Genomic DNA, 15,670 nt, shown 5'->3' on the forward strand with positions numbered 1-15,670 from the left:
GCCAGCCGTGTCCCCCAAAGCTGAATTTTCTTAGAAGGTGTCACAAGAAGTGCTTCGCATACCTCAGCATTTTGCCTGAGGTGGTGCATGGAACGACCAACTTGAAGATCCGCCTTTCTTTTGTCTTCTCAGTCGAACTGGGATTTCCCTCCAAAAATAATACTGCTTTTGAAAAAGGCCATAGGTTCCCAGAAGTCCCAGCTCAGCCCTCACAAAGCAGGCACTGTTACTTACAAGTTGCTGCATTGCTTCTGGATCCTGGAATGTGCTGAATACTTTCTTGGTCTTCAGGGTGAATTTCAGTTTGTTTTTGTGCGTGTGTGTGATTCCTAGGCTGCTCTTTCACTTCCATGTGTACCCAGTTTTATTTCCTGCAGGAGAGTCACAAACTGAACAAATACCTTCCGCTGTTAGTTACTGTTCTGGTGTTGCTGCTCAAAGGGCTCTGCTGTTAAGGGTTCATAGAATCAGCTGGGACACTGAGATGCTGAAATGCCTCGCTAGACAAGCAATCGAGTGGCATCAGAGGGGTACGTAAAGGCAGGGGAGCAGATCAAAGGCAGGAATGAAAATTGGTTCCGAATTCTCAAGTAGTGTCCGTGCTTTATTCTGAGTCTCTCTGAGCATATCCAACACTTCTGGTTTGAAAATCTCCTGGAGAAAGGTTTCTTGAGAGCTTTTCAGTGCTTGCTCCGTTCGGTAGCATTTTGCAAACAGTCTCAACTCGAGACCAGCTCTTGACTATCTAAAAGATAGTGACATGTAAGCTGTGTTACTGCCTGCTCTGCTTCTGCCTACCACACTGCACTCAGATTTGGAGGGATGCTTGGCTTTTGCTGTGTGCCAGGTCCCGACCACCAGCACATGCTTTCGCTCTTTGTGAGCCCGAGCTGCGGCCGTGTTGGCAGTGTTGAGTGAGCAGAGCACGGGGTATCGGGTTGGATCTGCTGCTCTGTGCTGCGGGGCGCTGCGTGGGGATGTGCGGCACTTCTGCTCACAGCGATAAGGAACTGTTTATTCCCTGCAAGCGATTTTATAGGCTACAAAGAAGGAGAGGGGGGAAGAATAGTAATTACCGCAGGGCCTGACATAGCTTGTGATGCCAGCTCTGTCAGATGATATTGTTCTGTTCTACATAATCATTAAATGATTAATCTGTAAGAGCTCTTGCACCTTTCAGCTGCCCTGGGGAGGCAGGAGCCGTGGTGAATGAGGCCTGTGGCTGCACAGCCCGCCTGCCCAGGAGCCTGTGCTGCATCCTCTGAGGTTGGCAGCTTGCAGTCTGAGGGAACGCCGCCGGGGTGAGGCTTCTTATGCTGAAGCAGTGCTTATGTTTGCTGGGATCCAGGGGAGGAATGGTGAGGGAACGGTGCTGGCTGCTAAGTTGCAGCAGCGACTGCCTCGGAAGCTGCCAGTCTGTGAAATGGCAGCGTGCGTGTCTGCTGGGACACATCCTGCAGCCTTTATGCTCGCGATACAGAGGTCGGTACTGTGGATGAGGGTGGGACTTTGCAAGCAGCAGCTTTTATTAGAATATGCCCGTCTGGGGCTCGGCTGTGACGCAGTTAGAGCAGAAGAGCTCCATGGGGAATGGAGACGAAGAGCAGATGTACTGGAGAGCCGTGGGGTGTCTTTTGTCTGCCCGCCTGGGGCTGCGGCCGTCTCCCTGCCTCGTGCAGCAGCAGAAGGAGCCGCGGGGTGCGGGCTGTGCTCCTGGAAGCTCCCAGCGAGAGGGAAGGGGAAATGCCTCCTTTCGCTCTCTAATCAAAAAAGAAGAGGGATTTCCTGGGATGGCTTGAACCCGTCCGCATAAAGGACTCCCAGAGCCTGGCTTTGCTCACAAGGGAGGAATTCCACTTTTAATTTTTTTTTTTTTAATCCCTGCTTAATCGTATGCAAATGATTTGCTTGAAACAGCAGAAAAACTTGGGAGGGGACTTGTTCTAGCAGATGCGTTGGTTTGCTGGATTTTTTCACTCATTAGTGGGCTCCCTCAGACACATAGGTTTTATTGTATGCTTTCTTTAAAGGGTGACTGATGAAATTGAATGATGTATTCAGGCTCTTCCTCCCCCAGCTCCCCTTCTGCCTTTACTGCAGCTCGCAGAATATGCTATAGCACAGACATTCACTGTTCCAGCACAGTGCTTATGCCAAAAATGGTTCAGATCTGGAGCTGGAAATCACCAGAAACGAGAGCAAAAGTTACTGTAAACTCTAGGTGTGAAAGTTTGTGTCTGCAAACCGAGGCTGTGATGTCGAAAACTGTGCTCTGTAAATGTTGGCTGTGATTGCTGAGGGCGGTGCCACATGTGCGGTTTTGCTATCAGCAGACTGAGCAATAATCCATGTGTTTTACTTTCTCTTAAAAGCGATTTTTCTTGCTCGACTTCCTTGAACACTGTTTTCCTATCATTCGGACCCGAAGCAATGAGAAGTGCTCCTCTTGGTTACACAGCAGCGGTCTCAGCTGCACCCTGGGTGCCATGTTGCACTGCCTGTGAGCTGGGTAGCCTGCTTTATCCACCTGCCACGTGTCCTGCTGCTCACCGAGGGCTCCAGCAGAGCCTGCCTTAGCGTTAGCATCACCCGGTGTCCCCAGCCCGTGTTCCCGGAGCCCACAGATCTCTTTGGGATCCATCGTGACACAGTGCTGATTGGATGTGAAAAATGTGAACAATAGGTTGTAAATTCAGAGCTGGCTGTCGTTTTGTGCACTGCTCTTGCTGCTGCGTGATGCCGTTACACTTTCTTTGCAACCCAGCCTAGACAAAGCCCCATTGAATCCTGGTTTGTCTTCTGTTTGGTCAGTGCACTGACGGCGTGCTGCAGCTAGTTGCTTTCCCTGGCATTTTAGGCTCCTTCTGCAGAGCTGTGTGGCAGCCATACATGTCACAGCCCCACGCACAGCTTTGTCCTGGATATGATTGAGAATTTCTTTCTTATGCGCCTCAGCCTCAATGTGTTTTTTGTGTAGATTTCTCTTTCTTTATACATTTGCATCCAGTAAGACGTTCAGTGCTTGCAGTGCCGATTTCCATTGAAGTCACATTAATAGATCACCCTTCCTTGCTCCTGTCTGTATCTGAATGCAGATTTTGCATTTTACTGTTTGTTGTTTTTTTTTTTCCTCTGGAGTCATGACTTAAAATATATAACAACGTACAATTCACAGTGCTCTTTCTCTTGTGGTTCTTCCAAGGCACCTTACAGTGAAATCAGTGAAATCAAAAATAAAATCAATTTAGTTCAGCCACGTGTTGAATTAATTCGTTTTTTGTAAAGCAGAGCCAAGGGAGAAAGCTGTCTTTTACATTTGGTATCTTTTGCCCTTTCGCTCTGCACCTCAGCCCATGTTATTTGTGCAGCACTGAGTGCCAAAATGCTGGCGGTAATGCTAGCTGTCTCATAGATGGTGCTAACGTTGATGGTGCTCCCTGCTCTCAGACCAGCTTTCATTCCATAGAGGCTGCTTGCTGGTTTATCAGATAGAAGGAGGAAGAGCTTGTGCTGCAGTAGGTTGGCTGTTTGAATGTGGGAGGTGGGGGTGGGGGAAGCCATCAAATTAACTCATAAAAGCTTTATTTACAATGAATGGACTTTTTTTCCTGTCTGCCATTATCATCTTGTCTGTAACCCGGTGACCCTGATTATCATGAGGCTGTTTACAAGGTTTAGGTTAATTGGATTTCTTTAACTATTTCCCAGAGCTGTGAGGAGTGCGAATGCACAGCCGTGGAGTTCAGACAGCATAGTGCAACCCAGTTTGCAAGGAGATGGGCTTCTTCCAAGAGGAAGTCGTTTTATTTCGTATCCAACTAAGTGCAAAGCAGCATGGACCTATCATTTGGTGTAATGTTGTACAACACCCTCTTTCATATGGATGTCTTCATTTGCAACTTGTGTTTTCAATACACCAATTGCATTTTACGTGTTCAGCAAGAAATGAGCTTATTTTCAGTGAGATAGGCTTGGAAATGTTTGGTTTTTTTCTTCAGCTTGAAAGCAGTTTCACTGGTTTTGTTTTTATATGAAGAATTGGATAAAATAGCTGTGCATTGCATGGCTGCCTAAATAAACGAGGCAGGAGGATATAGCTGGGTGAGATCAGGACAGTGCTTCCACATGCTTTGCTTTCATCTTTTTAGGATGCACGCTTGTTCTTTAATGGCACAACATTGCACCCTCCAGGTGCAGCATGTAATTGCAGGTCTACAGATAACAGATTTGTTTTATCAGCTGTGTTTTTGTGAGCAAGCCTTCCTAAATTCTCCTTGAGTATTACTCACCCTCTCTTTCTCTTTCCTTTTCAGGCTTCTGTAGGCTCTGAGAAGCTGTTCTCCCCTGCAGCAAATAAAGGTAAGTGATTTGGAGAAATTCTTTCTTGACTTTACAGCCAGTGATTTGTGTGTGAGGCCGTAGTGAACATCATGCAAATGGCAGAATATTTGTTTTTCCAGCACCTATACTTTTGCCACGTCCACCATCATAAAGATCAGCCTTGTAGGTTTGTGTTAAGTTAAAATGAAGAGCTGTGTTGTCTCAATGTGGGATGAGACCTCTTCCCTGCAAGTCAGAGCCACAGCACATGTCTTACAGAGAGGAATTACTGGCAAAGGAGAGGTCAGCCCTTGGTATAGCTGGTTCCCTCCAATACAGTCAAATCTTCATTTCTTCCAAACAGAGAAATATTTCATTGTTTGTTTCATATATATTATTCTCAGAAGGCCTTGTCCATCCACCTCCTGCCTATGTGTACAAAGCATTTGTGTCTGTCTCAGCTCTCCAAAATGCGGTGGAAGGTACTTGGTGTGTCGCAGGGTTTCAGCTCCAGCTATTACTATTAATTGCAAGTTACCTGTGGTACACACTGGGTGTTGCTAAGAGACTGAGCCAGTTAGGATTCACACTGGGAGTGACAGTGACATATTTCTAAATATGCCGGGCTGTCCTTCGAGGGCTCAGTGCAGCTGTGAGGTGGGGCTTCTCCAGTTCCTGCTGTTGGTAGGGACAGGCTCGCTTAGCTGGAGACTGTCGGTAAAAATCCTGAAGAAGCAGCTTGAAGGACAAAGTGTGGAATATGATTGAAAGCACTGTGGTGGGAATGGTTCCACTGTGTCATGCAAGGTTTTGTACTCGGAGGACAGTGAGGCCCCAGCGCTGCCCAGAGCTGTGGTGCTCCATCCCTGGAGGAGCCCACGGCCGTGGCTGTGCCCTGGGCAGCCTGAGCTGGGGGGCACACAGCCCATGGCAGAGGGGTGGCACTGGGTGGGCTTTAAGGTCCCTTCCAACCCAAACCATGCTGTGATTCTGTGATATGGCTCCGAATGAACTGGCAGGGCATGCAGCTGTTCTGCAACATTGCCAGCATTGAGCTGCGGCAATAAAAAGTAGGAGGGACGTACAAATACCCTGAAGGGGGGAGATCAGCATATTAATAAAAAGTGGTGAAATAACCTTCTTGCATTATTACGAGAGGGCCAAGAAAAAGGAGTCGTTTGCAGTTGTGTAGGAGTGGGTGCAGGCCATGCACAGGCGTTGTGGTGTGTGCTGCATCACCTGGATACAGGCCCAGGTTATAGCTGGCATCTTCAGCAGTGCTAAGTATTAGGAATTCTCATTCTTTCCAGGCTTTGCAAATTATCAATTCCAATGTGGAAACTGATGACAAGACTATTGTGTTATTACATTTGCAGATATTTTTATGAAAGTATGCGGCTTGATGTGGGGGAAGGAGAGAATTTAAACAAATGGGGAAGAGCATTTATCTTCTGTCGGCCTTGGCTCGCTGATAAGGCAAGCCAGATTGCCCATACGGTACTGCCTCAGCAAAACAAAACTCCTGCCATCCTGAATAAACGCGTGGCACAGAGATCTGCCGCAGAGGCTTGTGTTGAAGTGTGAGCAGCTTTGTTGGCTCCTCCTTGTGTTGAAGCCCAAGATCCCCCACCCCTTCGCATCACAGAGCAGCTCAGCAACACGAGTTTTCAAAATACCTCTCCGTCGGGAAGTTAAATGTGTGAATGCTGTGAATTTGCTGTCTTGAAGTCTTTTCACTGCTGTTTATATCGCTGCAGCTGACGGCTGTTCACGTTTGGTTTGCTGTGGAAGTAGATGGTGCAGCGTTGGGTTTGGATGGTAATTTTTGCCTTGGTCTTGTCCTTGCGCTCAGCAGTGCTGGCAGACCTTGCTGAGAGGCACGGGCTGTGCTGCAGGCAGGTTCCGTCAGGCGCTGCCTCCGCTCCTGCTGAGAGGTGAGATTAATTTGTCTCGTCGAGATTTTGTGCAGAAACTCAAACAGTGCTAAATTCTACCCTCGCCCTGTTGTCACTCTGCGACGCAGGAGCCAGAACTTGTCTCTCACACATGCAAATGCACACCGTGCTGACAGGGCCGGGCTTGGCGATGCCATATGGCCAGGAGAAAGCGATTTTCAAAGCGTTTCACTGGAATTCCTTTTGCAAGATAACAGCATTGACTTCAGGCACACATTGGAGCCATGGCGGTGGGGCCGGAACTCCCAGTCGTTGGGGGCACACACTGCTTGGCTCCCGAGGGCGCTTGTATGGCGCACTGATGTAAATTATTTGGGGCTATCTGTAGAGACTGCACCCAGCACAGCCGCAGCAGGGCAGTTGTCAGTTAGAGGTAAGCATGCTCTGTGGCACGGCGAGGCAGACTTGTCATCTGGCGCAGCTCTCCCTGTTCTCCACAGGCTTTCCCCAGGGATGTGTTTGACCTAGCTTATTTGCTTTATGCTGTCCTAGCTTATCAGCGGCTTAGCAATGCAATTAAGTGCTAAGATAGATAGTTCTCACCTGTTGGAGGCTGGAACAGCTGTAAAATGTCACCTTTGACCACATGTGGCGGCTCTGCAGAGGAGCAGTGCCTGGCGCTCCCTGGGAATGCTGCTCCCGACCCTTGGCCACAGACCTGCAGTGGATGTGGGCTGAGCTCCTGGGGCTCAGGAGTCAAAGCGCCCCGCAGGAGGAAGCAGCAACTCAGAACAAAAGCGGAGGATCCCCAGCCTGCTGTGCCAATGGCTTTGTGTCTGCCGTAGGACAGCAGTTGTTGAGTGCTCATTGTGGCGGGCAGTTGTGCTGCCCAGGGCCAGGTGTGAACCTCCTCTGGGTGCATGAATCAATTAACAAATAATAAAGGTCTGCTTGCTCTCTTACAGGCTCCTTTCTCACAGGAATCTGCCAGGCAGACATTTGCCTTCTCTTAGGGCAGGCACAGCACAGGGAGGTGGGAGCATAGGCCAAGCCCAGCCATCTCGCTGTGCATCTGTGGGCAGAAGAGAGCACCTGGAGTTGGTGGGGGACTCGGCTGTGGGAAGGCCGGCCTGCCTGCCCTGGTGGTGGTGGTGTGTGTGCTGGGGTTAGGCTGTGTTCTGTGGATCTTGGGGCTGTGCTCCTGCATTTGGGTTGACCTCATGAGTGTCATTGGAGGTGCCCTGCACTGGGGTGCTTGCCAGGCTCCGTGCCTTGCTTCCCCCTGTGTGAGACAGAGACCAGGGCTCGTCAGCCAAGTGTGCTGGGAGACCCAGCTAATGAATGTTTATCAAGCATTTTATCTAGAGATCTGTTTAATGAGAGATTCCATAAACAGCACGAGGCTTCTCTTTCATGGCAGTAATAAATGGCAGTGAAAATAAGTCTTATCCTTCCCCCACATGCTGCCCCCCAGGACAAAAAGATTGCTTACCCTCCACTCACTGCTCCCTGGTTTCGAGGCAGAGGGCTTTGAAGTGCTATCTTTCATCATGAACTGTACACATCCTCAAAGCTCTAAAGCTCAGTCTGTGTCTCATCCCTCTGACAAGAGGGAGGCAAGCCTTCCCGGCGCGCGGGTCGTAATTGTCAGCCATGGGATGTGCCGCAGCCACCCGCCCCAGCGGGCCGGTGCAGCTTATGGGCCTTTGAAGTTCCCTTCTTTTATTTTCTGTCCTCTTGACCACAAAAGTGTGCCTTGGGCCAGCAAGAGAGATTTCTTGTTCAGAGACAACACCGAGCCCTGACAAGCGCATCTGAACCAGAGAGGAACCCTTGTTCCTCTGAGATCACTGCTCCATAATCCTGTTGCCTTAAGGGGACTGTCTCTCCTTTTTCTCTCTTCTCTATCTCTTCCCTTTTTTTTTTTTTCTTTTCCTTTTTTTAAATTCAGTACTAAACTGTCACACTAAATCATTTTAAAAGATGAGAACACAAAACCTCCAGTGTAGGACATGCTGTAAAACCGATGGTTGTTACAGCGAGCCGGGGTGAGAGGGGAAGGCAGGGCAAGGGCAGGGCAGGTGGTCTGCTGCCAAGGAACCTCTGACAGCCAGCAAAGCAGGAAACCTGAACACAGCTGAGCTGAGAACAAGGTGCTGGGTGTGGGTTTGTGGCAGTGCAGCTTCCTGGTGGCGCGGTGCTGGCAGGCAGCTGAGAGCAGAGCCTCCCCTGCTTGCTGTGCCGCTTGATGCCAAGCTTTGCAGTGCGAAGGTCTGTGCAGGTGCAGAGCAAAGACCCTGTCAGGCACTGAGCTCTGTTAGACGTAAATGGAGGTCAGCAGTGATATAATTTTTCTAGTTTGCTGCGTGGGGTCCACGCAGGGTTTGAAATGCAGGAAAAGCAGCGGTGTCTCCAGTCCCTTGACCTCAGCTTTATCTCCAGGTTTTGGTTACATTTGGATGAGGTCACCAGCCTGTTTGCTGGCCATTGTGTGAACTTGAGGGGGATGATAATTTGCAGCTGAAATCTTGGGACAACAGTCCTCCATAATTACAGGCATGCAAAAACTTGCACAGCAGCATCTGTAATAATAAATAAAGCAATGCATCTACGTAGATAGCAACCACATTGCTGTGATTGATACAGTTCTCAGGATGTTCTGCAGCTGCTCTACTCCCTATGTTGCATCTCCTGTGGTTTTAGCACAACTGTACAATGTTCAATGTTTTTCATGAAACCCAAGCCCTCAGAGGACTGTATGAGAATTGAAGCTTTAATTTCATTTTTAAGTGAGATTTTAGTCTTCCTGGCCACAGAGGAAAGCTTGGAACTGTGGTTCTTCTGTGCTTCCCAGCCAGCAGGTAGTTGAATAGAAGCCCAGATACCTTGTTCTTAACCTCATTTTAAAGATGGCTTGTGATTTGTGAATTCTTGGGGTTGGCAGTGCTGGATACCATGAAGCACTATGAAATTCAGCATGTGAGGCCATCCCAGCATTGTTTTGAAAAGATCCATCTAATTTTGTCACTGCTTGCATGAGTATATTAGCTGTCTGGCTGTTCTGCATATGCAGATGTATAATTACACAGTGGCCAGTGAAAGAGGAGGATTTTGATTTTCTACCAGCATGCATAACCAAGATAATCACACAAGTCACAGCCAGTTAGGCACCTCTCGGAATAAAAGCAAGTGCAGGGAACTGCAGTGAGTGCAGTCCTTCTTGTCCTCTTGCATTTTTGTCCTCTTGCAGGCTCTGGAAAGCTCTCAGCCTTCTCTTTGGGGGTGGCAATACGCACTGGCATCCATGTCGCGCCGATGCGCTACATGCATTTCATGGTAATTCAGGACACAGCCACCATAGCGGCCTTCTGGAAAACACATCCAGTGGGGAAGTGGGAGAGGCCATTCACCACAACCACACTGTCCAACTGACTTCGTACCATTCAGAATGCAGAAGTGGATAATTTATTGACTTGGAGCTGAGTGCCGTACGCCTGCAGAGTTAGAATGGCCTCGTGCCGGCGGGCGGCTTTGGCTTGCGCCATTTGCTGTGCAGTTTGCACAGCTATCTCCCGGTGCGTCTCCCTCAAGTGAGCCAGCATAGAGCTTGCTTTGTAGCTTCAGGCTGCAGCCAAGAGAGTTGAAAAGTTGAATTATAAACATTTCCAGGCCTTCTGTTTGGTGTCTTGTGTTTTGTTTTGTTATTTTAAGGATGTGGGGTATGTTGCTGCATTCCCGTCAGTGGGATTAGAATGAATAGAGGCAATACTGTAGGAGATAAAGCGTGTTTAATTATTTATTTGCGTATTACAGACTGAAATTGCTTTTTGATTTAAAGCATCCAAGCCGTGGGTATGTTTTTGGAGCAGGGAGAGGCACGCAGGAGCACATGCATGCACGATTACCGAGGGTAATGTAAGAAGGCTCTGCTTAACTGCCTTTCCTCCGCAGAATTTGTTCATTTCCTTTAAGATTTTAAATTTCAAATGCGGCTTTGTTAAGTAGCGCAGAAAGCCAACTGCATGCTGTGCCTTGCCCACCGAAACGTAAATAAAATAAATAAAGTCTTCGTTGTGTAAATGTTATGAAGTGAGCGGTTTATTTTCTTTAATTATACTTTTTATTTAAAATAAACTATAAAAGCAAAATAGTGTGTATCCTGAGCGTGCCAGCTCAAACTCGTATTGATCGAGGAGGCCAATTTTAGCTTTCCTCAGTTCATGTGAAAGGAGATAAAAGGGCCATCAAACTGCAGACCAGAAAGAGAAAAGAATTCCGTCCAAATGTGCGCAGGAGTTTACATTAGCCAGACTCCTAAAGGACGTTTGCAAGATACCGTATTTTGCACTCCCTGTTTATAGTTGGCTTATCTGCTTCCTGCGGAGCGGGGCCGAGGCGGCCTGCAGCCGGTGCCGCGGGCGGGCGGCCATGGCACAGCAGCAGCTGCAGCCCCCGCGCAGCCGTCGGTCCCTCAAACCACCGCTTCTCCTCTGTTCTGGCTTTAAAACGCCTCGGGGACATGTTTTATTCATGTCAGATTCCGTAAAGCTTCAGTTCCTCAGCAAACGGAACGCGTGGCGTGAGCCTGATGCGCCGCTCATCCTGGCTGGCAGCAGGGCTGTGAGCAGGGAGCTCCAGGACTGCCATGGCTGCCTGCTGCTCCCCGCGGGGCCGCGCTGACCCCATTCACTTCCCCTGGCTCCGGGTGTGCAGGGCAGGAGCGCCGCGCTTGGCGTGCTGTTGGTGTTTGCCTCTCTGTGCTTTTGAAAAGGATTCTTGTTCTGGAGTGGCTTGTTTCCAAACAGTAAATATTTTCTTGTAAACTGCTGGGACAGACAAGTGACTGCAGTGCTTTACTTCATTTATTTGATTTGAATGGATAGCAAACTCTTGCAGGTAATAGGAAATTAAAAGTCTTTATATATATATATAAATTTTTAACTATCCTGCAAAATTTATTGTAGAATTACATCTCTGCTATAGGGTTGTGTCGGACAGTTCAAAATGCCTATGGAAGGGTTCTCATTTGCCATTAAATTGTAAAAGATATTGAAGTAATTTATATGGGGCCCTATTACGTTGCTGAAGAAACATATTGGTTTCATCACTAATAAATTCTTACAGGCTTGCCCTAAGGGAGTAGTCATACTTGCAGATTTCCCTCCAATGAAATGGATGTTAACTTCTTGCCCTGTTGCGGGTACGTGGTTGGAAGGTGTTAGCAAGGTGAGCAGCAAAGCCTGACAGCACACAGGCTGCCAGCAAGGAGAGTTCTTTAGCAGGCAGCCCACTGGGGCTGGGTGATTTCAGCAAGAAATGGGTTGTTAGAAGGTGAGAGAGAAGGCTGCAGATGGGTGTGTGCATCTCCCCGCTGTGGGTCACAGTGCTGGGCTGGGAGCTGTGTCACGTTCAGAACTACAGTTTGGAAATGGGGGACGGTGCAGCCCGGCTGTTGCTGCTTCCCAGGCAGCACGGGGCACTTGCGGAATAACATAAAATAATGTGCTAGCTGTGCTTGCCTTCTGCAACCAGAAAAGCACATGTAGACTTCCTCCCAGTGAAAAGAAAGTACCAAGCTGGCTTTGTGCTTAACTCAGCACTCACAAGCACCTCTCATATTCAAGCACAGAGCAACCTGATGAAAAGCAAATGGGCAAGGAGGGAAATAAAATTAGGTAATTGCCAGTTTCCCTCTATTCCACTCCCTCTCCTGTTTTGCATAACAGAGACTATGTAAGTCTCAGCTGCAGTGGATTTTGGTAACAAGCAGACGTCTGTGAACCTGCATCTGCTGCTGGTGTTGGCTCAGTTTGTTCTGTATTTCTGTATTTATTGGTGATCCAATGTTCAGAGAGCTTCCAAAGAGCTGCACAGCCCCTGCACACGGCTGTCCTGCATGGCCCAGTGAAGGGCTCCCAATGCCAGCCCTGCAGGCACAGCCTGAGCTGGTGTGGGCATAATGGCTGGGAAAGAAATCTAACAACCTTAGTATTGAATGTTTATACAATAATGAACATTATCATTGCTTTTATTATTGAATCAGTCTTAAAAATTGTGCTAGAAACACGAAGTCAACAAGAATTCTTCCATTACGTTCTGTACTGACCAGCCTAATGATCAAAGTAGAGCCGATTGTTTTGTGCATCTCAGCGGAGCAGCAGACAAACTCTGGGCATAATGCTTTTAATGGACTGGGTCTGGGATCGTGACTCAGGCCCTGCCTGCTGCATGCATTTCCTCCACCGAAAGGACAGCTGCAAACACCTTTCTGCATCATTTCCTGCAGCCTGTTCTGAACATGCTGCCCACATGCCCCGTGTAGAGCCGCTCCTTGCCGAGCTGCTCATGCTGCTGCTGGGCTCTCCTTGGCCTCGCAGGGCATTCATGCTAAGCAAACAGAGGGCGTGTTATGGTTTGGGAGGGTCTTCCCAGTGGGTCCTATCAGAGTTTCTCTTAAAATGGGAGTCTTGGGATTTTTTTGTTCTGCTTTGTTTTATTTTGCCTTTTCCCCTCTTTGAATGTGATCCCTGCAATTTTGTTTTCACTGAAATATTGACTGGCAGCATTGCAAATTGCCTGCATGCAGGCAGGAGCTTGCCAGCACTTTCTTACTCAGCTAGCCGTCAAGGTTGTGGATTTCACCAAGAGCAGTGCCAGGAAAGCTGTTGATCAAAAATATTCCTAACATCTGTGAGTCCTCTCCATCCAAATGAGATGTAGTTACATTCTCCTTTTCCCCGTTCTCCTTCCAAAGCGTTCCTTCAGACACCTAGAAAGCCCTGCTAGCAAATCATGAGCCGAACTCTGATTTGCAGCTCCATTTCCAGCTCTGTCCAGTATAAACTCCCCCTGCCCCCTGTCATAACACACGAGGAACTGTGGAGAGGAGTCCGGGCAGTTGCTCTGTGCTGTCACTCATTGGATCCAGATGCTGCCCTGTGCTGTCTGTGGTGGCGAGCCAGCAAGGAAGGTCTTGGTGAGGGGGGGGGGGAGGATGCAGCTCTGAGCAGGCTTGAAGCCACTTGCTTGCATGCACACATATGTGCACACAGTTGTGCCAGCACAAGGACGGGGCTGGGGCAGTGGGGAAAAGCCTGATTTCCCTTCCACCCCTTTCCTACCACCACCAGCAGCTCACAAGCCAGCCCTTAAATAATTAACGTGCCCAGTGGGACAGAAGGAATCAAAAGCTGTTGTGTTCCCAAGTTTTCCCTGGCTCCGACAGGCACAGCTCGCTGTGTATTCTGGCACCTTGGAGCGGGTTTTCCTCCCTCCTTCACCTCCCCCTTATTATCCTGTATGTGTGCTGGACAGGGAAGTGGCGTTCCCAGCCCAGCGGGGGATGACTGTTATTTCAGACCAGCAACAGGGGAAAAGGAACAGCCTGTTGCCTGATTGATGTTTGTTTTTGGTGGACGGACACCAAAGGTTCATTAGAGACGGAAGGTTTGGGAGGAGGGGGCCGGCGGGCAGGGGAGACGCTCGCTCTTAAGGAACTATTGTACCCCCGCGCTAACCTGGCTGTGCACTCTCTTTGACTTCTGTGAATGTCTCAGCTGTACTGTTTTGGCCCTGGCGACTTTAGGAAAATATACACACCACACAGAGGCTTCAGTGAAAGCTCTGCGATCGGGGGTCGGGAGAAAAAGAAAGGGGAGGAGAGAACAATGCAGTAGGTTTTTGCTGTAATTAATTTCGAATGTGTTGCTCATCTGTTCTCCTTGGGTTTCAAAGGGAGCTCGGGGAATCTGCAGGGCTTTTCCTTCAGCATCTGCTGCTTTCCAGAGGTGATAATGGAAAGACTGCAGGGAGCAAGGGGTGGCGGAACCTCACTGCTCTCCACGGTGGGTGCATGGAGCTGGGGGGCTGTGCAACTTGGCACCAGGAGGGCAGATCGCTCCGCAGAGCTCTTGGAGCACATTCAGTTAAAGGAATGTTGTTTGCTATTGTTGATGGTCCTGAAAGCATCCAGGTTGTGGTAGAGGTGAACTGTGTAGTTACGGGGATTTTAAAGGTTTGGGTCAAACCCTCAACTTAATTCCTGCTGACTTTGTGCCTTTGAAAAATCTCCCATCATGTAATTGTGTCAGGAATCAATAAGTTAATAGTAAACCCCAAGTATTAAGGCATCTTAAGTAGAAGCAGTTCCATGTGATTCCCATTTTGCAAATCTCATCTGTTGGACTGAGTTGCTGTGGCTGTGTGGCGTGAAGCAGGGGCTGAAGCCTGGCGCGGAGCAGCATCCTCATGTCCTTTGCCTCCAGGTCTGAGTATCGATGAAATCATACAGTTGTGGCAGTAAAGAGAAACGACGCAGCCTATTACAGTATTGACTTTACCAGCCTTGACAAGAAATCCTCGTGCTGACTTGATATCCCTATGAATCTTAGCCAGAAAAATCAGTACTTAAACTGCCAGTAGGGCTTTAGCAGCTCTATTCTCAAATTGCTCATTGCTTCGCAGCTCCCACTGTGCCCTGCAGCTGGTGGATAATGACCTCTTGTTTGACCACGTGGCTTCCTTGTGATCCTCAGCTCTTAGAAAAGCCACCTTCAGTATGCGATGGTGAATATGTCTGAAGTTTGGCCTTAACGAAAACATTTCCTGAGAGTGACTGAAGAAAGTGTTCCCTTTTCTGGTCAGAAGCTAATTCCGGGCAGCCACAACGTGCTGCAGACCCCAGGGGTTCTTGGGGTGGGCGCTTGTTTGTGATACAGTCCTTCTTCAGATGCCAGGGCTGGTCTGTGGCTGGGGGAGCACGGCCATACAGTGATAAATGTCTGTGTGGTTCTCAGGGAGAGATGCAAACACTGCAGCTGTGTTTCAGGCTGTGTGAAGGTTTTGGCCAGTTTTTGTAGCCTTGCAAACTAAAGAGAATACTTTCTGGTACTGCTATAGGGCTGGCCTCTGCTGTCGAGTGATGGGGTGTCACTCAGCATGTGTGTAGAGCTCACGGCTCCGGTGCCTGGGAGTGGTGGGCACATGTGGCTAAAGTGACCTCAGTGCAGGTTGTGGAAGGGTCTAGCTGATGTGGGGAGATGAGGGAACGGGTGTTCATACAAGGCTCGAGGGACTGGTTCTTTTAAACCCTTTTCTCTAACAGTGACTTGTACAGGAAAGGGAAGTCACATTTGGAGAATATTCAAGCCACCACCCCTTCTTTGTGCAGTGAAACCCATAAGAGCGAGGAGGGAGATCTGGGACCAGTCCGGATTTAATTTCCTGGTCTTCCTCCGTAAGGAAGAAGTATCACTTCCTTTTAATTCTTGAACAAACAACTGTGCTGGCCACATCATAGTGAAGCATCCCTTAGACCGCATCCAGATAAGCCTGGATTCCGGCCTGCACTTTTGGCCATGGGTGTTTCAGTGCCTGATGCCGTGGCAGCACATGGGAGCACAGCTGTGGGTCTCTCCATTCTCGAGCCTCAGCCATGCTTTTCACTTTTCACCTTT

General features: G+C 48.8%; 1 protein-coding gene across 16 annotated transcripts in view; it reads left to right on the forward strand.

Annotated features, from left to right (window-relative positions):
* Positions 1-15,670, forward strand: part of FBRSL1 (fibrosin like 1) — a 416,097-nt gene that overhangs the window by 363,490 nt on the left and 36,937 nt on the right. For all 16 annotated transcript variants that reach the window (XM_042865414.1, XM_042865419.1, XM_042865413.1 and 13 more), the window contains one exon: positions 4,314-4,359. In XM_042865414.1, coding sequence (XP_042721348.1) covers positions 4,314-4,359 — 46 coding nt within the window. The remainder of the gene's footprint in view (positions 1-4,313; positions 4,360-15,670) is intronic.

The sequence above is a fragment of the Lagopus leucura genome, unplaced genomic scaffold, assembly GCF_019238085.1.
Source record: "Lagopus leucura isolate 7727_CA_CO unplaced genomic scaffold, USGS_WTPT01 Super-Scaffold_806, whole genome shotgun sequence".
Taxonomy (NCBI): Eukaryota; Metazoa; Chordata; class Aves; order Galliformes; family Phasianidae; genus Lagopus; species Lagopus leucura.